Genomic DNA, 23865 nt, shown 5'->3' with positions numbered 1-23865 from the left:
GTTTATTATTAGGGCTGAGAAACAACCTAAAGGCAGAAATAACTATGACCTGGTAACAGTGTATGTAGAGACTCAGTAAGGGACAGCCCTGGTATCTCACCTCTCGTCTCCTCCCTCAGGTCTGGAGGCCCAGCCGCTGCCGTCCTTGGGGACGATGTTAACGTTGGGGTCGTTGCCCTTGTTCTCTGCCTTCAGGCTGGGCAGGTTGGCAGGGGGAGGCATGCGCCGACTGACAGCAACCTTACCCAAACTCTGGAGCCCATGTCTGGCAGCCACTGGACGAGGGCATGAAACATTGACATTAAGCAAGGAGCAGTTTACATAATCACATTTATTACAGGGATGCAAACCCAAAAAGGTAGAAAATGAATTGTGCAGAAACGTGTGACAAATCGGTGTGATTTTTTGGAGCCTATTTTTTGAGAATAAGTCATGTATATAATACACATTTGATCTCAAAACCGTTAACTTCCAAACCACCATAGACAGAAAATTGTGTCCTGGGGTGGGGAGTAGGGTTCTTTGGTCTGCGTTTAAGGTTTATCATGACATGATGATAATCATCTCAGTCTCCCCGGACAGGAATACATAGGGGAGAATGTGTTTATTTTTGTAGCCCAAATTCCGTTATCTTGGTTTGTTTCTCCAGGTTTTTGGATTTCCCACGATTTTTTAAATTCTTCTTCAGATCTACACGATTCATGTGAATGGTCTATTTTCAGATCAAAACTGCAAATATTGCTGAAAAGCAACGAGTTCGCATCCCTGCATTATGGACAAACCCAAACTGGCCTCTAGCCACAAGGAGAGGCAAACATTTTACAATGAGACGTTGAAAAAAATGTGTGCGTGTTGGGAAGCACGAACGTACCTGCAGTTTTCTGGGTCTCCAGAGACTTGCCCTTGTAGGTGTTGAAGAGGCTAAGGGTTGCATACTTGGTCTTGCCATCCTTTGCCTTGGTGCTCTGCCCTGACTTCTCTGACATTTCGCTGGAAACTCATTGAGTCTGGTCCTCTGGTCTCACCCCCAGAACCAGCCTCCTGCAATACAAATCAAACTTTATTCAAAAAAGTGCTACACAGACTTTTTAAAATTACATTTGCATTGTAACTTCAGAAAATGTATATAATATACAGTGCATTCGGAAAGTATTCAGACGAGTGATGCACCAATATGACATTTTGGCCGATATCCGATATTTTCCTTGACAAAAAAAACTGATACCGTCAATCAACATTTAACATTTCAGCAGCCTTAAGCATTCTAGTACGGTTAAATAGTTAAACACACACATGGACGCAGCGGTTTAAGGCACTGCATCTCAGTGCAATGGGCGTCACTACAGTCCGTTTAAAATCCAGGCTGCATCACATCCGGCCGTGATTGGTAGTCCCATAGGGCGACGCACAATTGGCCCAGTGTCGTCCGGGTTTGGCCCTCATTGTAAATAAGAATGTGTTGTTAACTAACTTGCTTAGTTAAATAAAGGTTACACACACAAAATAGTTATTTTGTTGGCATTTACGTATGTCCCCATTACCAGTAAAACATAATCAAAACCTATTTCTTTCATTTACTTGCTGTGCTGTTCATTTGTTCAGTCGTTTCATTCTCAATCAGGATTTCTATGGAACGCCATTTGGGTCTTTACGTGTCAAAAAATATACTATTTAACACTATTTGACCAGTCAAATAAGTTTGTTGACCAATCAGGACCTGAATATGACTGCACGTCACAATTTAACGCGCTCATAGATGCTTTACGTAGTTATTACGCTATCACTCGTATTTCATATGTCACAATGATTCATCGATACGTATGCTATGATGCTGGTAAAGTTGTCTCGCGCACCTACAGTGCTGGTCATAAAAAAAAGCTATCTAGCTCATGGATGCAAACAATGTTCTTCCCCAAAAACAAAACGACAATCTGTTTCAGTAGCTATAGTTAGCTAGCTAATTATATAGATAGATGTCATCATCAGGTAGCTAAGGGGGAAATGAGCGGGTAGTGGGAGAGAGAAAAGGGGGGGAGGGGGAGAGAATGAAGGTAACTCCACAGCTCTTCAGTGACGGAATGACTTGACTAGGAGACTCTACACCTCTCCATCACAATGGCTTCTCTCCACTCAATGGGGCATGCCGTGTTGCCATGCCGACAGGCCCTAAGAGAGCAGCCTTTGTTGAGCCATGCGGCTGTGCTGCCTAACGGCCGGGAGCCATTCATAATTGATGGAGAAGCGATGTTTGAGCATGGTGGGGGCCAGGGCAGCTAACAGCACAGCACTGAGGCTAACAGTGCTGTTTCCCAAATGCCCAATGACTTCTGGTGGGTGTCATCACTCCTACATAATGCTGATGGTAGATACTCTGATATAAATGAATGGCCAAATGGTAGAGCAGGACCCACTAATTGTTGTTGCAGATCTCTTACATTCAATTTTCAAAAGCTTTCACGATTGCAGTAAAAGTTCAACAACCCGAAATGTAATAGATATTTCCTCAACTCCGGTAGTTCCATTGTGTTTTTTAATTTTTCCCCTCTAACCAGGGACTGATTTAGACCTGGGACTCCAGTTGGGTGCAATTAAGTATCAAGTAGAACAGAAAAACAGCAGGCTCCGGACCTCATAGGGTAACAGTTGAATAACCCTGCGCTAGGCAGTGGGCAAACTGATTGTATGAGCAAAAGCAAAGTCAAACAGGCACACTGCGCTGACACCCACCAACCACACTAAACTGGCACACGTCTGCTAGCAAAGAACGCAGAGCGTCTGGGAGAGGGAGGCATGAGTGAGAGATAAGCAGAGACACTTCCTCCACAGGGAAGGCCAGCCCCTACGTGTGCCACAGCCACAAAGGAGAGACCCCAGAAAGGGACAGAGTCAATCAAGGACAGAGTGTGAGTCACAAGGACAAAGCAGCCTAAACAGACATTCTGCTCATCTGATTGTCATAAACACCCCCCCATAAACCTGACCAGCCCCAAGTCATACCTTGCTTAGCCCTCACCCATCTATCAGGTCTCCAGCCATACATAACCCAGCCATGCTCCCAAAGAGGTCAATGCCCAGCCTTGCCCACCTGCTCAATCCAGACCCAAACCCTCATCACAGCTTCAGTTCAAATCATGTCCAGTCATCTCTCTCTACAAACCAGCTCTACCCAATTAATCTAACATATAATATTCTTTGAGATGTTAAAAAAAAAAAAATCTAAAGTTACATAACACATATAGCCCTTAGAACTCCAACCATGGCCTTTCGCCTCCAGGGAGAGCGGAGATGAAAAAGAGGCGCAGAAGGCTCAGGAATGGGATGTGACCTCTAGGCAAAAAGTATCCTGATTTGTTCCTTGCCTTCAAGTACATTCAGATCTCTGTAAATGAGGGTAAAGAAAACAAGGAAAAGAAACCTTTAGACCAGGTGTGTCATAATCCTTCCATCGAGGGCCTAGGGTCTGCAGGCTTTTGCAATTTCCTTTCAATTAAAACCTAGACAAGCAGGTGAGTTCTTTATTAGAGACCTAAATTCAACTATCAAGTACAAAGGAAGTGTGAAAAGCCGTAGACACTCGGCCCTCCGAGGAATGAGTTTGACACCTGAGCTTTATGCTGCAGTTAGTTGGTATGAGGTAGACTGCAAACCGGATGTCATTGTTTTTAATGAGAGCACGAATGTAAATGCCGTTGAGGCTGGCGGTGAATGTAGTCAGCCGCCATGGTAGACGGGACTTGCCACAAGTTAAAATATTTCCACATTCGTCATAGCATTTCCCCCCCCCCCCAGATGTTGATTTGCACTGATTGTTTACCGAAATCACAATAGCAACGCATAATGTCGACCTGGCTCGCTTTTCCGTCACCAATTTTCTTACTTTCTTGTCACGCTATGCCGACTGTTATGACGGTTTTTGCATGTCTCGTCTAAACGCAGCATTAGACTATCGAGATGACCCCCATGGCAGGAAGCTACATACAGACCCAAGATTGTGTGCACTGTGCCACCTGAGGTGGATAGCAGCTGAGTCACCTCTCACAGAGATACAACAGTAGTCAACAGATAGCCATGGAACAGAGGGCCACAACACACCTAGAATTATCTGAAATCCCTAATGGAATTAATCCACCATTTTGCTTCTATTCATTCTGTTTTCAGATAAGTGGACACGAGCGACAGGAGACGCAGCGAGGAAGCCACTTTAGACTATTGAAATTCAGCCCATAATAAGTTATAGTGAGCTGCAGCCTCTTGGGAGGAGGGAACATCAATATCTTCCAGTCTGTAGGTAGATGGAATTAGATGGTTTCCAAATATTTTCCCAGTCATTGGGGACTAAAGCCTGCTGTTTTCTTCCCTAAGTATATACAAAACAGATGGCATTGAATATGGAATCAGCTGGACTATGGACCACTTTTGAGGACTTAACGTCAAAGCTTGACTTGCGGGTGAACTATACACTGCCGGCACACAGCAGGGTGGTGTGGCTTTTGGTTGGAACTTGGTACCAGGATCAGTATGAGACTATCTCCTCCCATGTGCTGACTTTTTAAAATCAATATCAATTTAAGTGGATAAATTCACGTTCCTATGAAATGGCGTCATCTGGCCAATTCTGTGGATTCGGAAAGACAGGTAGGTCGATTCACTTTGGACTGTTTCCTAAACCAATCTCCTCTGACACGCTGCACATGCTCACTCATCTCCTCACCACACTCATGACCAGGTCAAATGCCATTTGCATACCAGTCACACAATACATACCTGCTTTGTCAGTGATCGGAATCAATGGTAGCAGAAGTAATCAACATGGATTTTGGTAATTTACTCATGGCCTTGTCCAGAAGACAGAATCACGGTCAACCGGAAATGTTAAAGACCTGTGGACTGTGGTTGCCAACTGTCTGGGTAAATGTATTCCGAGTTGTCTAGAGAGGATATTTATAGGTTAATATTTTTTTTGTACATTTTTAAACTGGGGACACCGACACTGTCACGCCCAAAACACAAAGAAATGACGACGTAAGGTGTTTAAACCTCGAGCAGTGCTTTTTTAATTTTAGCAATATTTCCAAGGCTTGGAGATGGTATTAAAATATCGGTGCAGCTAGCTAACTGGTCAAATTGTAGCCTAACTGGTTCACCACAACGGGCAGGCCGATGGACTGATGGGTCAGATTTGAGGTTGAGACATGGGTCACATCGGCCCGGCGCCTTTTCTAGCCCAAAACAATCTTAACACAATTTAACGATATCAAACATGATTCTAAACTAGTAGAATACTATTTGTCTGCAATCGTTCAGATGTACACGATACTGCAGCATGGTGGGTTAAGTAGTTGAGAAGAGTCAAAGATCAGTTTCAATTCTTAAATCGCAATCATCATCATCACATTCGGCTTTTTCCCAGTGGACGTACAGTGCTAGTTAAGTGGTCAACGTAGCTAGCGTACACCATCACACCTGCTAACCTGCTTTTCACCACGAACTAGCTAGAAAATTCTTGACATGGCGACCAACCTGTCACCGCCGGTCTCTCTTCTTCTAGTATGTCGTCTGGGTCCGGCTTATTTTGTAGTATCCAAGCCGAGTGTGTGGCCGGCGGATTACAAAAACTGGCTAGCTTGCTAACGATAGCTAGTTAGGTAACTAGCGTGGTACAGTAGCTAGCATCCAACCATTTCCTCTCGACTTGCACGGGCCTCAAATCTATTCTGTGCCAACACGGTGCCCTTTCTTCTTTCCCGGGGTCTCCACCGTTATTTGGACGTTAAGAGGGTCACGATTTGTGTTTCTTGTCTTTTTTTGCCCACCCGTTATCTCGTGTGAGACAGTGCTGCTCTCGTTGAGTGCTGCTTGCGCCGCGGCCTGTCTCACAATCAAAGATGGCAGACCGCCAGTCCACGGGTGTCTGACGTCATCACGCACAGAAGACGGCGGCTGCAGAGCGACAGTTTTGGGAGTAGGATGAAGCCAGAAGAAGTCGCGAATCGAGAGAATTTACTATGTATAAAATATGTTAAAGAGAGAGACGCTCTTTTGTATGGTGGTCTGAGTATCGAATTACGCAACGCTTATTTGATCGAATAGAAGGTTCGTAATGTTGAGCCAGTTACAAATGTACTGATAAGTGGATACACGTGGCATTCCGGCAACTTTGAGAAAAACGATTTATGCCAAGTTCGAAACCGCTGGGAAATCGTTGTAAAATAAGAATTTGTTCTTAACTGACTTGCCTAGTTAAATAATAAAAAATACAGAGCTCCGATTTTCTGACCTGAAGATCACCGATGTCATGATTTGACCTCCTAATTTCTGAGTTTCCACGCATATCTGCCCTCTCATTGGCTAGAATTGTCCTACCTGATCTCGTCTGACATCAATCATTGAGGACATGCATTTCTTTTGTTAGAGCGGTCACTCGGCTATCTTGTCAATATAATAGATCATTTTTGATGACGCCACAGGTGAGCAGATAGATTCAGGCCTTTTAACCACTGATGTCAGTTCAGTTTTGCTTTTCCCCTCACAAAGAATTAAGGGTAAGGATGGTGTTGTGAGAATAAACAGATTTTAGATCAGTGTTTAAGGGCAATTTCTTGCTGGATCAAATTGTTTAGAGGGCTTGGCTTGGAACCCCACTGCTATGCATCATTAGCCCCACAGCTGATAATAACACCCTATGTACAGTTAGGGTGGCTGTTTCTCTAAGACAGACAACCAAAGATTGTGTGCAGTCTGGGGATGAGGCTTGTGGTTTACATTGGGCCCCAGTGGTATAAAGTACTTCAGTAAAAATACTACTTAAGTAGTTTTTTTGGGGTATCTGTATTTGACTATACTATTTATATTCTTGACTACTTTTACTTCACTACATTCCAAAAGAAAGTAATGTACTTTTTACTCCATACATTTTCCCTGATACCAAAAAGTACTTGTTACATTTTGAACGCTTAAGCAGGACAGGAAAATTATTCAATTCACACACTTATCAAGAGAACATCCCTGGTCATCCCTACTTCCTTATTAAACACATGCACATGTAAATGATGTCTGAATGTGCCTCTGGCTATCCGTAAATAAAAAACAAGAACATTGTGCAGTCTGGTTTACTTAAGGAATTTGAAATTATTTATACTTTTGATACTTAAGTATATTTGAGCAATTACACTTTTGATACTTAAGTATATTTAAAACCAAATACTTTTCCTCAAGTAGTATTTTACCAGGTGACTCACTTTTACTTGAGTCATTTTCTATGAAGGTATCTTTACTTTTACTCAAGTATGACAATTGGGTACTTTTTCCACCACTTTTGGGTCCTTGCTATTCGGCAACCTTGGGATGTCCCAACTCTGACGTGCATTGAAGTTGGCATTTTAAATGGCTACGGTAGGGGAGAAGGTTACTGTTTAAGGTAGGGCCACGGTAGGGGAGAAGGTTACTGTTTAAGGTAGGGCTGTCCCAAGGATCCCCAAAAGCAATAACTGTTTACATAATGGGCTGAGAGGCTAAGGCAAATGTCATTCATTCTTTATTTTTGAATCTATTCTACAATAATGTTTCAAATTCATAACTTGTTTTCATCCCATAGTATTACATTATTATTACAATGTTAAGCCCAACAAAGTAAATGTTGTTGGGCTAAAAAACATACAACATTACAAAGAAATTAAACCTAGAATCCTTAATTGAAACAATAGCAAAGTTAGCACCCTGCTTCAGTTTTGGAAAAAACCTGAGGGATGGGCCCAGAGAATTGTAACCGCTCTCAAATCATAGACAGAGGATGCATAGCCTGAACATCCATGAAATCAAAATTAAAGTTTTAAAAATGTTAAGGCTACACAATGTTTGTTTAAATATGCATTGTTTACAAAATGTGAGTAAAATTAGCTTGTATTTTGGTTTATTCTTGAATATAATGGGTACATTTTAACTAGTCAAAAATAGGATGTAGCAACTAAGGATTTTAGCTTTAAAGTGTGACTGCCTTTAAAAAGCAACAAATCCCTTTGAAAACAGCCTATGTGACAACAAATTAGCAAAATACAGTTAATCTAGTGTCAAAATTTACTATATAGTGTAAAATAATTTGTCATGAAGTCATCTCATCTAAAACAGAGTTTGGACCAGCTGTGCGTCACAAAGGGTAAATTAAGTTTGGGTTTTGATTTGATGTCCATTTGCCAACTAACATGGGGTGAACAGCTGTGTGGATTGCTCACTCTCCAATAGCATTGACAGTGAGACAGACCTGCCCAGCAGCTCTAACTTTGCTTACATAAGACAACACATTGCGCATTTTTTTTACTTGAGAAATACTACACCAAACACCTTTAGTTAGATGTAAAATTGCGCAACATCCTCGTCAAAAATGTCAAAATGAATTACAGATTTCTTGAGTTATTTATTCTGGGGATTTTGAGGAAGTGAAACAGGCTTCCGCATCTACAGTGTCTCATGGGGGACAAACATAATTAACCAAACGCCCAATCGATCCAGAAATCAACATTTTATAATGAGCATCAGAAGAACACGTGCCAATCGGCGTGTTCAGTGGCTCTTTAAACATCCAGACACCATGCCTAGCAACTACCTCCTGTCTCCTACCACCCTAGGCACCTGTATAGATCTGAAAGGGATGACAGACAAGGATGGCAAAAATGCCATATATCCATTCACATACAAATGCATAGAGGCTAGGGGGGGGGTTGTCTCTGGGCCACACTTTAGTGGTTTATAAGGATGTTCCTGGAGTAGGCACTTAGTGGTGACATTTATCATGGTCACCAGTACATCGTATTTGACTAGATTAGTGAATTACAGACTTGTAACACTCAAAGCCAATCCAAACATGAAGGCAAAAATGTATTACACTACACTCTCCTAAAATCATTTTGCTATTTCGAAAATAAGGTTATAGAACAAAATAAATTACATTATAATATATCTGATCAGTCTAAGGCACTGTGGCATCAAGTAAAATTGAATCCCAACAATTATAAGAACAGGCTGTGGATAATGCATAGTGCAATATTAGTGTATTATTTCCAATTCTGTGCATCCATTTTGTGAATGATTGGTTATGAGAGATTCATATTAACATCATTTGTGTTCCCTGATTAGTTGGTAGAGCTCTCATCTTTCACAAAGATGACCTGGCATATTAATTAACAGACAGTAAGTTTAGTGATTGCTGCCTGCTATTGCATTTCTGTATTTCTGGTTAATAGCTCATCTGGATTATGAGTTTGTTTCAAGTCACTGTCCTGGTGTAACGGAGGTGACCTCCTTGGCTTTAGCTCAGTGGACTAATGGGCATTAGTCAACCAAACCACTGTTACAATACCTAGTACTCTGGGACCCTCAGTCCTTAAACATATTTGTTCTATACCACCACTAGTACAGCTGGTTGTGTACTTGTACTGGAATTGAATAAATAGGTGGAATGGCTGAGGGCTAGGCTTTAGCATAGTGGGCTAACATGACTGTGTTATCCACCCAGTCACAGCCTGGGTTTGATCCCTGGTGGGTTACCACAACACTGGCAGGTATGGTTTGATCTTGTCCTGCCAGGTGGTGGGGTCCAGGGCGATGAGGAGAGATGGGTGGTTGTGTATGTTCCAGTAGTACCCCAGAGCCAGGGCAGCAGCCCCCACGGTTAGGGTCAGGGGTAAGGAACTCTGCTTGGGCTCAGGGATGTCCGAGGGCCTGGTCTTCAGGGCTCCTGCCATCCGATCCCATGTAGTCAGGATGGCCTGGAGGGAGAGGTAGATGTTTCAGTATCTCTAATGTCCCAAGTAATACTTAGGCCAGTATCGAAGACAATTCATTTAAATAGGGAGAATTAATACACATTAATAGTTAGTTCTGAATTTCAAGCTCAGCTTTATTTTAGTGATTGTATCGATACCAGAAAACACAACATTATCAGCAGTATATTTTTGTATTAATACACTGTAGGCCCATCCCTACCTGTCGGGCCCCGTCCCACTGTCCCGGCCCTCTCAGACGGTACTGGTATGGGGTGCAGGGCCCCAGCAGCACACACAGCCACACACCAGGATCTCGTAGCAACAGCCCTAGGAGGCTGGGACGCGCCCCCACCTGGTAAGCTATCTGGTCCATGTAGTCAATGTAATCCACCTGGATGGTGTGTCTCTGGGAGGTCACATACCTGAGACAGGAGAGTTAGGCCCTGCCCAAAAACAACCCATAGGCCCCCCTCGGTGTTTTGTAGATCTGAAGGAGCAGGATATCTAATCAAATCAAATTTTAGATAGACAGCGAGTAGCAGAAGTGTAAAAACAATGTAAATGGTCAGGGTGGCCATTTGATTAACTTTAACTGTCTTATGGTTTGGGGATATAAGATGTTAAGGAGCTTTTTGGTCCTAGACTTGGTGCTCCGGTACTGCTTGCCATGCAGTAGCAGACAGAACAAGTGGGTCTAGGGTTTCCGGCATGATGGTGTTGATGTGAATCATGACCAGCCTTTGAAAGCACTTCATGGCTACCAATGTGAATGCTACAGGCGGTAATCGTTTAGGCAGGTTACCTTCGCTTTCTTGGGCATAGGGACTATGGTGGTCTGTTTGAAACAAGTACAGACTCGGTCAGGGAGAGGTTGAAAATGTCAGTGAAGATACTTGCCAGTTGGCCCGTGCATGCTTTGAGTACACGTCCTGGTAATCCCACTGGCCTCGCGGCTTTGTGAATGTTGTCTTGCACACATTGGCTACGGAGAGCGGCTGTGGCTGCAGGTAGCCTATTGGTTAGAGCGTTGGACTAGTAACCGGAAGGTTGCAAGATTGAATCCCCGAACTGACAAGGTAATGTAAAAATCTGTTATTCTGCTTCTGAACAAGGCAGTTAACCCACTGTTCCTCGGCCGTCATTGAAAATAAGAATTTGTTCTTAACTGACTTGCCTAGTTACATTTACATTTAAGTCATTTAGCAGACGCTCTTATCCAGAGCGACTTACAAATTGGTGAATTCACCTTCTGACATCAGTGGAACAGCCACTTTACAATAGTGCATCTAAATCATTTAAGGGGGGTGAGAAGGATTGCTTTATCCTATCCTAGGTATTCCTTGAAGAGGTGGGGTTTCAGGTGTCTCCGGAAGGTGGTGATTGACTCCGCTGTCCTGGCGTCGTGAGGGAGTTTGTTCCACCATTGGGGGGCCAGAGCAGCGAACAGTTTTGACTGGGCTGAGCGGGAACTGTACTTCCTCAGTGGTAGGGAGGCGAGCAGGCCAGAGGTGGATGAACGCAGTGCCCTTGTTTGGGTGTAGGGCCTGATCAGAGCCTGGAGGTACTGCGGTGCCGTTCCCCTCACAGCTCCGTAGGCAAGCACCATGGTCTTGTAGCGGATGCGAGCTTCAACTGGAAGCCAGTGGAGAGAGCGGAGGAGCGGGGTGACGTGAGAGAACTTGGGAAGGTTGAACACCAGACGGGCTGCGGCGTTCTGGATGAGTTGTAGGGGTTTAATGGCACAGGCAGGGAGCCCAGCCAACAGCGAGTTGCAGTAATCCAGACGGGAGATGACAAGTGCCTGGATTAGGACCTGCGCCGCTTCCTGTGTGAGGCAGGGGCGTACTCTGCGGATGTTGTAGAGCATGAACCTACAGGAACGGGCCACCGCCTTGATGTTAGTTGAGAACGACAGGGTGTTGTCCAGGATCACGCCAAGGTTCTTAGCGCTCTGGGAGGAGGAAACAATGGAGTTGTCAACCGTGATGGCGAGATCATGGAACGGGCAGTCCTCCGTCTTGCCGAGGTTCAGCTTGAGGTGGTGATCCGTCATCCACACTGATATGTCTGCCAGACATGCAGAGATGCGATTCGCCACCTGGTCATCAGAAGGGGGAAAGGAGAAGATTAATTGTGTGTCGTCTGCATAGCAATGATAGGAGAGACCATGTGAGGTTATGACAGAGCCAAGTGACTTGGTGTATAGCGAGAATAGGAGAGGGCCTAGAACAGAGCCCTGGGGGACACCAGTGGTGAGAGCGCGTGGCGAGGAGACAGATTCTCGCCACACCACCTGGTAGGAGCGACCTGTCAGGTAGGACGCAATCCAAGCGTGGGCCGCACCGGAGATGCCCAACTCGGAGAGGGTGGAGAGGAGGATCTGATGGTTCACAGTGTCGAAGGCAGCCGATAGGTCTAGAAGGATGAGAGCAGAGGAGAGAGAGTTAGCTTTAGCAGTGCGGAGCGCCTCCGTGATACAGAGAAGAGCAGTCTCAGTTGAATGACTAGTCTTGAAACCTGACTGATTTGGATCAAGAAGGTCATTCTGAGAGAGATAGCGGGAGAGCTGGCCAAGGACGGCACGTTCAAGAGTTTTGGAGAGAAAAGAAAGAAGGGATACTGGTCTGTAGTTGTTGACATCGGAGGGATCGAGTGTAGGTTTTTTCAGAAGGGGTGCAACTCTCGCTCTCTTGAAGACGGAAGGGACGTAGCCAGCGGTCAGGGATGAGTTGATGAGTGAGGTGAGGTAAGGGAGAAGGTCTCCGGAAATGGTCTGGAGAAGAGAGGAGGGGATAGGGTCAAGCGGGCAGGTTGTTGGGCGGCCGGCCGTCACAAGAAGCGAGATTTCACCTGGAGAGAGAGGGGAGAAAGAGGTCAGAGCACAGGGTAGGGCAGTGTGAGCAGAACCAGCGGTGTCGTTTGACTTAGCAAACGAGGATCGGATGTCGTCGACCTTCTTTTCAAAATGGTTGACGAAGTCATCTGCAGAGAGGGAGGAGGGGGGAGGGGGAGGAGGATTCAGGAGGGAGGAGAAGGTGGCAAAGAGCTTCTAGCAAAGAGCTAGTTAAATAAAGGCAAAATAAATTTAAAATATAGAGTGATCACACAATCGTCCGGAACAGCTGGTGCTCTCATGTATGCTTCAGTGTTGCTTGCCTCGGAGCCTAAAAGGCATTTAGCTTGTCTGGTAGGCTCGCATCCCAGGGCAGCTCGCAGCTGTGTTTCCCTTTGTTTTTCCGTAAGATATTTCAAGCCCTGCCACAGCCGACGAGCGTCAGAGCCGGTGAAATAGGATTCAATCTTAGTCTTGTATTGACACTGCCTGTTTGATGGTTTGTTGGAGGGTATAGCGGGATGAATCCCTGAATATATTCCAGTCTGTGCTAGCAAAACAGTCCTGTAGCATAGCATCCGCGTCATCTGACCACTTCCGTATTGAGCTCGTCACTGGTACTTCCCGCTTTAGTTTTTGCTTGTAAGCAGGAGGATAGAATTATGGTCAGATTTGCCAAATGGAGGGCGAAGGAGAGCATTGTATGCATCTCTGTGTGTGGAGTAAAGGTGGTCTAAAGTTTTTTCCCCCTCTAGTTGCACATGTGACATGCCGGTAGAAATGAGGTAAAATGGATTTACGTTTGTCTGCATTAAAGTCCCCCGCCACTAGGAGTGCCGCTTGTGGATGACCATTTTCTTGTTTTCTTATGGCCTTATACAGCTCGCTGAGTCCTGTCTTAGTGCCAGCATCGGTCTGTGGTGGTAAACAGATGGCTATGGATAATATAGATGAGAACTCTTGGTAGATAGTGTGGTCCACAGCTTATCATGAGGTATTCTACCTCAGGCGAGCAATACATCAAGGCTTCTTTAATATTAGACATCGAGCACCAGCAGTTATTGACAAATAGACACACACCCCGTCCCTCGTCTTAACAGACATAACTGCTCTGTCCTGCCGATGCACGGAGAAGCCAGCCAGCACTATATTATCTGTGTTGTCGTTCAGACACTTCTCAGTGAAACATATGATATTACAGTTATTAATGTCCCATTGGTAGAATAGTCTTAATTGTAGATCGTCCAGTTTGTTTTTCAATGATTGCACGTTGGTCAATAATACAGGGAGTAGTAGTGGTTTACCTACTCGTCAGCAAATTCTTACTATGCACCCCGTCATCCTCCCCCTTTTTTCTCGGTCTTTTCTTCACGCTGATGACGGGGATTTGTACCTTGTCTTGACAAAGCAGTATATCCTTTGCGTCGGACTCGTTAAAGAAAAAATCTTCGTCCAGTTTGAGGTCAGTAATTGCTGTTCTGATGTTCAGAAGCTCTTTTCAGTCAGAAGATACGGTAGCAGCAACATTATGTACAAAATAAGTTAAACAATGCGAAAAAACAAACAAAATAGCACAGTTGGGGCCTCCCAAGTGACACAGTGGTCTAAGGCACTGCATCGCAGTGCTATCCGTGCCACTAAAGATTCTGGGTTTGAGTCCAGGCTCTGTCGCAGCCGGCGGCGCACAATTGGCCCAGTGTCGTCCGGGTTAAGGGAGGGTTTGGCCAGCAGGGATATCATTGTCTCATCGCGCACTAGCGATTCCTGTGGAGAGCCAAGCACAGTGCACGGTCGCCAGGTGTACGGTGTTTCCCCCAACACATTGGTGCAGCTGGCTCCCGGCTTGGATGGGCAATTGAGTCAAGAAGCAGTGCGGCTTGGTTGGGTTGTGTTTTGGAGGACGTGTGGCTCTCGACCTTGCCTCTCCCGAGTCATTACGGGAGTTGCAGCGATGAGACAAGACTGTAACTACTACCAATTGGATACCATGAAGATGGGGAGAAAAAAAGGATGAAATAGCACAGTTGGTTAGGAGCAAGGAAAACGGCAACCATCCCCTCCGGTGCCATTATTAACCTCTCTGGCCCACCCGGGACGCAACCGCACCCCCTGCCAACAATAAATGCAAATGCGCTACGCCAAATGCTAATAGCACTCGTTAAAACTCAAACGTTCATTAAAATTCACATACAGGGTACTCAATTCAAGCTACACTCGTTGTGAATCTAGCCAACGAGTCAGATTTGTAAAATGCTTTTCGGCGAAAGCATGAGTAGCTATTATCTGACAGCAGGCAACACGCCGAAATACCAGAAGGGGACGTAAACAAAGGAATTAGCGTAGCCGGCGCTACACAAAACGCAGAAATAAAATATAAAACATTCATTACCTTTGACGGGATTCTTTGTTGCCACTCCTATATGTCCCATAAACATCACAATTGGGTCTTTTTTTCGATTAAATCGGTCCTTGTGTACCCAAAATGTAAATTTATGAACACCGTCAGATCCAGTAAAAACACATTTTTTAAACGCGACGTTATTTTTTTAAATTAAAAACGTTGCCTATAAACTTTGACAAAACACTTCAAACTACTTCTGTAATCCAACTTTAGGTATTACTAAACGTTAATAAACGATCAAAATGATCACGGAGCGATCTGTATTCAATTAGCACGAGTTTGGGTAACGTAACTAACTTTTCCGGTTCCATTGTTTACATCTGTGGACTTGACAACCGGATGTGGCTATTACACAGATGACCAAGGATTTAGTTGAATCGAAATCACAACACTGGCGACATCGTGTGGAAGCTGTAGGAACTGTAATCTCACTCTTAATTATTTTTCCTTCCAATAGACAATACATGGGCTGGCGGATTGATTTTTTCTTCGTCGATTTAGTGACCAGGTTTTCTGGCGATTTTGACCACGGAACTCGTTCTGTTATAGTCACAGACACCATTGAACCAGTTCTAGAAACTTCAGAGTGTTTTCTATGCACACATACTAATCATATGCATATACTATATTCCTGGCATGAGTAGCAGGATGTTGAAATGTTGCGCGATTTTTAACAGAATGTTGAAAAAAGTACCCGATCTAATTAAATAGGTGCAAGCAATATGGTGGTAACTTCCCTAAATCCAATTAGAAAGGTAGGTGGAGCCATCATTATATTGCTTAAACTTATCCTGTCCCCTCAAATCTACTAAATCAATCTCAGTACCTCTTGGCAATTGTCTCCTCCTTGTGTTTAATGTCCTTCAACATGCAGTCCATTGAGGGAAGCTTATTCAGCCCTGTGGGTGAAACAGATAATCCAACTGATCTACAGCATGGCTCTGGACAAAATAAGTGCACCAAAGGGACTGTTGGGTCATTTTGATCGTTTTTTTAAAGAACTGTAAGTGCCTTCTGAACAGAGAGGTATGCTTGTGGGAACAAGACAAAGAGAGAAAGCGAATGCGGGAAGTTAAAAAAGTGGGCCAATGTCTGGTAAAATAACAGTGACGTACCTTTGAAGACCCTGGTGGCCCATCGGGCCTGCATTTCAGAGATGGGCATGATGGCTCCAAGCGGCTGCACCAGCCCTATAACGACCAGTGTGGGACGCTCTAACCCCGGAGGGAACATGTACTTATACAGATTGGCCTTGTTCCCGGAAACCGGCAGCATATTGGACGGTAGGAAGGGGAAGGAGAAGTTGTAGCCAGTGGCAAACACCTGGAAATGAGGTAATGGACAGGTGAAAGGTGGCAACTGTGCGTGAGTTTGGGTGTGCGTATATATGACTATGTCTGGTTACGCACCACCAAGTCTATGTTGTCCTCCACGGTTCCGTCGTCAAACTCAATGCTGGACCCCTGGAGCCTACGGATGTTGGGTTTGACCTGCACTGTGCCAGACAGGATCCGGTTGGGCAGCTCATCATTCACTGTAGGGTGTTGGCTGTACAGCCTGGGACATACACAACAGGTTTAAAATATATTCTGTTCTCTTTCTTTCTTCTTTCTTTGTGTGTGTGCTCTTACCTGTGTTTGGGCTGTAGAGAGTAGAGGCTGTGGTTGAATCTCTGGTTGATTTTGTTCTCTCCCAGTCTGCAGACCAGGCCAAAGGGCAGTACAGACTGGGCCATCTTTAACACCCTTCTAAATAGAAACAACGCAATGTTAGATTACACTGAGTATACAAAACGTGAAGAACACCTGCTGTTTCGATGACGTAGACTGACCAGGTGAATAAAGGGAAACGCTATGATCACTTATTGATGTCATGTTAAATCCACTTCAATCAGTGTAGGTGAAAGGGAGGAGACGGTTAAAGAAGGATTTTTAAACCTTGAGACAATTGAGATATGGATTGTGTATGTGAACCATTCAGAGGGTGAATGGGTAAGACAAAAAATGTAAGTGCCTTTGAACGGGGTATGGTAGTAGAAACTACTGGGTTTTTCACGCTCAACAGTTTCCCCTGTGTATCAAGAACAGTCCACCACACAAAGGACATCCAGCCAACTTGACAACTGTGGGAAGTGTTGGAGTCAACATGGGCCAGCATCCCTGTGGAACGCTTTCGACACCTTGTAGAGTCCATGCCCCAACAAATTGAGACTGTTCTGAGGGCAAGGGGGGTGCAACTAAAATATTAGGATGGTGTTCCTAATGTTTGGTATACTCAGTGTATGTTACTGATGGAACGCAACCTCCTTCAAGTGGAATCCATTGATCAGGCATGTTTCTGAAACAGGTGACATCTACGACCAAGCACTTCCTTTCATCTGTCCAATAATTTCTTATCAGTAATGATGGAGGAAGACCGTTTGCATTTGTAATGTTTTTAAAGTGTAAGGCGCAAAAAGGTGATTTCCAGACAATCTACCTGTTCAATTGAAAGTCCATGGGCACCCCTTGTTGACCCACACGGTTGAAGATCCATGCCCCACGCCTGGTACTGAGGAATACCTGGAGAGAGAGATGGGAGAGTGGGGGGGGAGAGCATGGGAGAGATTAGGGAAGAGGACGAGGCGAAGACAGGCAGAGAGGTCTGAGGATGTTTTGACATAATAAAATGGTACTTGGATACAGACTTGCCTTGTTTTACTGTTTCAGACTTCTGCCCAAGTTTGCAATCTTATCTCAGTACCTCTGAGCATATGACAATATTGGCCCCACCTCACTACACACAGCAAATTGGGCTACATTTTGTGAGTGTGTTCAAATTGTTTTGATAATTTATAGGAAGACGTTTGATATGAATATGAACTGATTGTTACAAAATGCCCTGTTTGACTGGGGCCTACTTGGTGGCTCGTAAAAATGTTATTGCTTGGTCGTTGTACCTGTTAGGATTCTAACTCCCCGCTGTTCTACTGTACCTGTTTGGTGACCCTGCTGAGTTCCACAGCGATATCTCCTCCAGAGTTGCCGATGCCGATCACCACCACCCTCTTCCCCCGCCACTCTTCTGCCGTCTTATAGTCCCGACTGTGGAAGTACTGGCCCTTGAATTTGTCGATACCTGGAAGACAGGCCTGTGTCACTGACTGACTGACCACTCCGCACAGTACTACTAGGGGTAGTAAGAGCACAGTAAGCGAGATAAGACTGTGGCTGAAATGAGACAAGTCAGTTAGTTAAATTTCTGGCCTGGTTGAGCTGCGCCGGTCAACTGTAAGTGCTGTTATTGTGAAGAATAAACGTCTAGGAGCAACAACGGCTCAGCTGAAGTGTTAGGCCATACAAGCTCACAGAATGGAACAGCCAAGTGCTGAAGCGCGTAAAAATCGTCTGATCTTAGTTGCAAAACTCACTAGCGAGTTCGAAACTGCCTCTGGAAGCAGTGTCAGCATAAGAACTGTTCGTCGGGAGCTTCATGAAATTATTTTCCATGGCCAAGCAGCTGCACACAAGCGTAAGATCACCATACGCAATGTCAAGCGTCTGCTGGAGTTGTGTAAAGCTCACCGCCATCGTTGGACTCTGGAGCAGTGGAAACGCGTTCTCTGGAGTGATGAATCACACTTCACCATCTGGCAGTCCAACGGACGAATACGGGTTTGGCAGATGCCAAGAGAACGCTGCCTGCCCCAATGCATCGTGCCAACTGTAAAGTTTGGTGGAGGAGGAATAATGGTCTGGGGCTGTTTTTCATGGTCCGGGTTAGGTCCCTTAGTTCTAGTGAAGGGAAATCTTAATGCTACAGTATACAATGATGTTCTAGACGATTCTGTGCTTACAACTTTGTGGCAACAGTTTGGGGAAGGCCCTTTCCTGTTTCAGCATGACAATGCCCCTGAGCAAAAATCAAAGTCCATACAGAAATGGTTTGTCAAGATCGGTGTGGAAGAACTTGACTGGCCTGCACAGAGCCCTGACCTCAACCCCATCAAACATCTTTGAGATGAATTGGAACGCCGATTCCGAGCCAGGCCTAATCGCCCAACATCAGTGCCCGACCTACCTCACTAATGCTGTTGTGGCTGAATGGAAGCATATCCCTGCAGCAATGTTCCAACATCTAGTGGAAAGTCTTCCCTGAAGAGTGGAGGATGGAATAGCAGCAAAGGGGGGCCAACTCCATATTAATGGCCATGATTTTGGAATGAGATGTTCATAAATACTTTTGGTCATGTATTGTACCTACAGGACACAGTTCAAGGTTCACTCTGTATTGTGCCAACGTCTAAAATAAAACCCTATTTCTTAGGGGTGCTTCATCTAAAATAAAACCCTATTCCTTAGGGGTGCTGCATCTAAAATAAAACCCTATTCCTTAGGGGTGCTGCATCTAAAATAAAACCCTATTTCTTAGGGGTGCTTCATCTAAAATAAAACCCTATTCCTTAGGGGTGCTGCATCTAAAATTAAAACCCTATTCCTTAGGGGTGCTGCATCTAAAATAAAACCCTATTCCTTAGGGGTGCTGCATCTAAAATAAACCCCTATTTCTTAGGGGTGCTTCATCTAAAATAAAACCCTATTCCTTAGGGGTGCTGCATCTAAAATTAAAACCCTATTCCTTAGGGATGCTGCGTCTAAAATAAGACCCTATTCCTTAGGGGCTCTGCATCTAAAATAAAACCCTATTCCTTAGGGGTGCTGCATCTAAATTAAAACCCTATTCCTTAGGGATGCTGCGTCTAAAATAAGACCCTATTCCTTAGGGGTGCTGCGTCTAAAATAAAACCCTATTCCTTAGGGGCTCTGCATCTAAAATGACATACCTTTGGGTGGGTGTCATTTGAGATTGGCCTAGTATCTGAGGTCACTGTGTTGTAGGCTACCTGGGAAATCGTGTAGAGGCAGGTTGGGGTGACAGTGGTGTCCTATACAGATCATCACAGCATCAAAGATATGTTTCTCCTTCTCTCCCTTCTTGTTCTCTGTCTCCACATCCCACTGGCCCGAACGAGAGAAGTCGGGTCTTGGCTTCACCTGGAGGACTCTGATCTATCACACACACACACACACACACGTATCAGTGTTGTGTAACATATGCAATGTTCTAAATGCCTCACCTCCCTGAGTACAACCTTGAAACTGTATAAATTATTACTGTGACCAGGAACTGAGCTCCTACCTGGAAGCGTATGTGCTTGGTGAGTTGGAAGTGTTCGGCGTACATGCGGAAGTAGTCCATGATGAGGGAGTTGTGCATGTAGTTGGGGAAGTGGGCTGGGATGGGAAAGTCAGAGAAACACATCATCTCCTTGGAGGTGTTGATGATGACAGAGTGGTAGATACTGGCCCTGTCAGCCTCCGGGTTCTCCTAAGGATGGAGAGAAGAATAGGTGTAAAAGGTCAGAAAATGATTTTCCCACACTTTTTATGAGCGATTCAGACAAGGAGATGAAACCACTTTAGCCTATGGAGATGGAGAGAAGATGAGGCCACTGTATCTAGAGCAGTGTTAATTTTGGCAGCTATTTTAGATATTGTTTTAGTGTTAGCCTTTATGACTAAAATACATTTTAATAGTAGCAGGGAAGACTTATTTTGCTACTGAGTCCAGCAACCAAAAACACGAGTCATTGCTAAAATATAACTTAAGTCAAAAGCACATCAAGTTCAGGGACAAGTGCATCGGGGCAGGGGAGAGCGCAACATCACTAACTGAGTTAGAGATTGAATTTAACACTGCTTACTGCATTGCCAAAGAGGAGATGGCCTTTACCAAATTCAGACCCATGTTACTCTCCCAGAAAATAATGGATTACAAATCTACCCGACATATGGAAACGAGGTGTCCTGCGCAAACATTATTGGCACCATCGAGAACACTATCTGGGAAGAGGGTTGTATTACCCGGGATCCTTGGGTTGTATCTACCCTAAGCCTTAACCCTAAAAGCAAATTGATTTAATAGATAGATTCTCGATCAAAGAAATTGATTTGTTATTGTGAGAGGCGACTAGACATTTATTTCATTATCCAAGTATCAGCTCATAGTCAGCATGTTGCTTTGTAACAACATAAATATTATTAGCTACATAGTTTTGTATTATTATTATTCTATTAGCTGAACGCAGTTATGGATAACAGTTCAGTTTGCAGTTGCACTTTTAAATACAATAAAGATTGTTTTAATCATCTATATACATTTCTTTGCTGTTGCACTTTTGAATCAATGTCAATGTTTGTCAATGTATGTTTTGTATATTACTTTGTCCAAAACTAGTCACCTATGCAAATATGTTTGCAGTTGTACTTTTGAATCAAATTATTTAAAGTATTTTTTTATTGTAATGTCTTTCCCACTCTAGTGATGTGTTCTACAACATCAAGGTAACAACTGATAACAATTAGGAATGATAGGACAGTCATTTGCAGTACATTTTGTCTGGTGCTCCTTTCTTTTTGAAGTTAGTAGCATCAATGCTACCAATTAAAAATGTTAATTTAGAGCACTGACTATAATCCTGATATTCAGCAAATAGCATGAAAAAACAACTGCACTCGCATTTGCAGACCGTGATAGCGGCAACACAGACGAATAACAGCGCATATGGGAAAATAGAGCTTCTGATGTGATTTAAAGCTAAAATAGCCTACATGAAAGTAAGAGAGAGTAAACATTATTGTTTCTAGTTTAGGTTAGATACAATTTAAGTGTCTTGTCCTCACTGCGCATCAGTTCAAAAGATTGACGAGTGACTGAAGTGACCGCCCAGGAGCTGTGTGAGTCAGGGCAGATCAACTTACAGACCACGCAACTGAAAGACATTCATTCTGCCAATGAGAGGATTACATTAAATATTCTACAAAGGCTGGACAAAACAGATGTCATATTGAATGTCCATTAGTCACATTTGTAATTCTCATCGTCACAATTTTTTCCCGTTAACTAAAATGAAAACTAATTTGTTACAGCCATTGTTTTATTCATGGCATTCCGTCTCATTGTCATCATTCGTTTTCGTCAGGGAAAATAGGATTACAAATATTTTTCGTCAGAGTCAATGTTGACGAAATTAACACTGAGATGCAGCAGTCCGTCTTACCTTGAACCTCCACAGTCCCCCGATGTCATCGCTGCTCTCGAAGCAGGTGGGCTCCAGACCCTCGTCCAGACAGCTCTTGATGCTGGTCAGACCTGAACTTCCCCCTCCAATCACACACACGCGCCGTGACATACCGTCTGTCTGTCTGTCTGCAGAGGCAGGGAAAGACACAGTATAACGCAAAACATTAGGGTTAGTAGCCTACAAGAAAATACATGCTGTCCGTCTCCACAGGAAGGACAGAAGTAGAGAGGAGATTCAGTAACTCATGGAGGATAAATGGAAGTAGATACTGTATCTAAATCTATCCAAACTCTCCAATCAGTGGGGTGGGTGTGGCCGCTGGAGAGCTGCTTGTTTACCTGTCCTGCAGCCCAGGCTACTGTAGACGTTGCTGAGGATCTCAACTCCGTCCATATCAAAAGAGGCTGCTGGCAGGAGCTATAGGAGGACGGGCTCATTGTAATGGCTAGAATGGAATCAATGGAGCGGTATCAAACATATGGAAACCACATTTGACATTCCAGCCATTACAATGAGCCCATCCGCCTATAGCTCATTCCACCAGCCTCCTCTGGTCCATATATACATCTATACCGAGTTGAGCTGCGATTTGTGTAGGCGGAGTCTACCACCAACTTCATGGAGTCGCTATCAGTTGACACTGGGCAATTCCACGGAATCAGAATGATGCTGAGACTTTTCACTTCAACAAACAAAACCAATGATTTAAAAGTTAAACAAACCATACAACTCTATGCACAAGGACTACTTGTAACAATGTACACATTTACTTGAAGAATAGTGCAGATGCCAAGCTTGGTAACAAAATTACAGTTTGTGCTGTCATTCTTTTACCAAATTTTGTATCTGCACTGTTGTTAAAGTAAAATGTTCTGTGAAGATTGATCAAAGTAGTCCTTGTGCATAAAGTTGTGTGGTTTCCAACTGTGCACACACTGCTTGAATCAACATTGTTTCCATGTCATTTCATACATAAGTATTCAGACCTTTTACTCAGTACTTTGTAGAAGCACGGCCAGGTTGGATGGGGAGCGTCGCTGCACAGCAGGTCTGACTCCCAGTCCCTGACACTGAAAAAAATCCCCAAAAGCATGATGTTGCCACCAACTTGCTTCACTGTAGGGATAGTATTGGCCAGGTGATGAAAGGTGCCTTGTTTCTTCCAGATGTGACGCTTGGCATTCAGGCCAAAGAGTTCAATCTTGTTTCTCATGGTCTGAAACTCCTTTAGGTGTCTTTTGGCAAACTTCATGTGTCTTTTACTGAGGACTGGCTTCCGTCTTGCCACGCTACCATAAAGGCCTGATTGGTGGAGTGCTGTAGAGGTTCTCCCATCTCCATAGAGGAACTCTGGAGCTCTGTCAGAGTGACCATCATGTTCTTGGTCACCTCCCTGACCAAGGCCCTTCTCCCCCAATTGCTCAGTTTGGCCAGGTCTAGGAAGAGTCTTGGTGGTTCAAAACTTCTTCCATTTAAGAATGATGGGGGCCACTGTGTTCTTGGGGACCTTCAATGCTGCAGATATTTTTTGGTATCCTTCCCCAAATCTGTGCCTGTCCCGGGGCTCTACAGACAATTCCTTCGACTTCATGGCTTGGTTTTTGCTCTGACATGCATTGTCAACCGTGGGACCTTTATATAGACCGGTGTGTGCCTTTTCAAATCATGTCCAATCAATTGAATTTACTACAGGTGGCCTCCAATCAATTTGTAGAAACATCTCAAGGATGATCAATGGAAACAGGATGCA

At 44.2% G+C, this 23865-nt stretch overlaps 2 protein-coding genes across 6 annotated transcripts in view; both read right to left on the bottom strand.

Moving 5' to 3' along the window:
- LOC135512962 (protein PRRC2C-like) overlaps positions 1 to 5925 on the bottom strand; it is a 33417-nt gene extending 27492 nt beyond the window's left edge. The window contains 3 exon segments of the mRNA XM_064935515.1: positions 101 to 275; positions 872 to 1041; positions 5521 to 5925. Coding sequence (XP_064791587.1) covers positions 101 to 275; positions 872 to 986 — 290 coding nt within the window. The 5' untranslated portion in view covers positions 987 to 1041; positions 5521 to 5925.
- A 1592-nt stretch (positions 5926 to 7517) lies between these two features.
- LOC135512960 (flavin-containing monooxygenase 5-like) overlaps positions 7518 to 23865 on the bottom strand; it is a 36010-nt gene continuing 19662 nt past the window's right edge. For all 5 annotated transcript variants that reach the window (XM_064935513.1, XM_064935512.1, XM_064935511.1 and 2 more), the window contains 11 exons: positions 22092 to 22240; positions 20171 to 20359; positions 19875 to 20040; positions 17967 to 18109; positions 17471 to 17553; positions 16624 to 16740; positions 16402 to 16549; positions 16108 to 16315; positions 15819 to 15891; positions 9979 to 10180; positions 7518 to 9761 (listed from right to left, as the gene is read on the bottom strand). In XM_064935513.1, coding sequence (XP_064791585.1) covers positions 9537 to 9761; positions 9979 to 10180; positions 15819 to 15891; positions 16108 to 16315; positions 16402 to 16549; positions 16624 to 16740; positions 17471 to 17553; positions 17967 to 18109; positions 19875 to 20040; positions 20171 to 20359; positions 22092 to 22223 — 1686 coding nt within the window. In that variant the 5' untranslated portion in view covers positions 22224 to 22240 and the 3' untranslated portion in view covers positions 7518 to 9536. The remainder of the gene's footprint in view (positions 9762 to 9978; positions 10181 to 15818; positions 15892 to 16107; positions 16316 to 16401; positions 16550 to 16623; positions 16741 to 17470; positions 17554 to 17966; positions 18110 to 19874; positions 20041 to 20170; positions 20360 to 22091; positions 22241 to 23865) is intronic.

This window comes from Oncorhynchus masou, chromosome 24, assembly GCF_036934945.1.
Source record: "Oncorhynchus masou masou isolate Uvic2021 chromosome 24, UVic_Omas_1.1, whole genome shotgun sequence".
Classification (NCBI taxonomy): Eukaryota; Metazoa; Chordata; class Actinopteri; order Salmoniformes; family Salmonidae; genus Oncorhynchus; species Oncorhynchus masou.
Note: the sequence above shows the minus strand (reverse complement) of the source record. Positions and strands in the feature narration are given on the sequence as shown.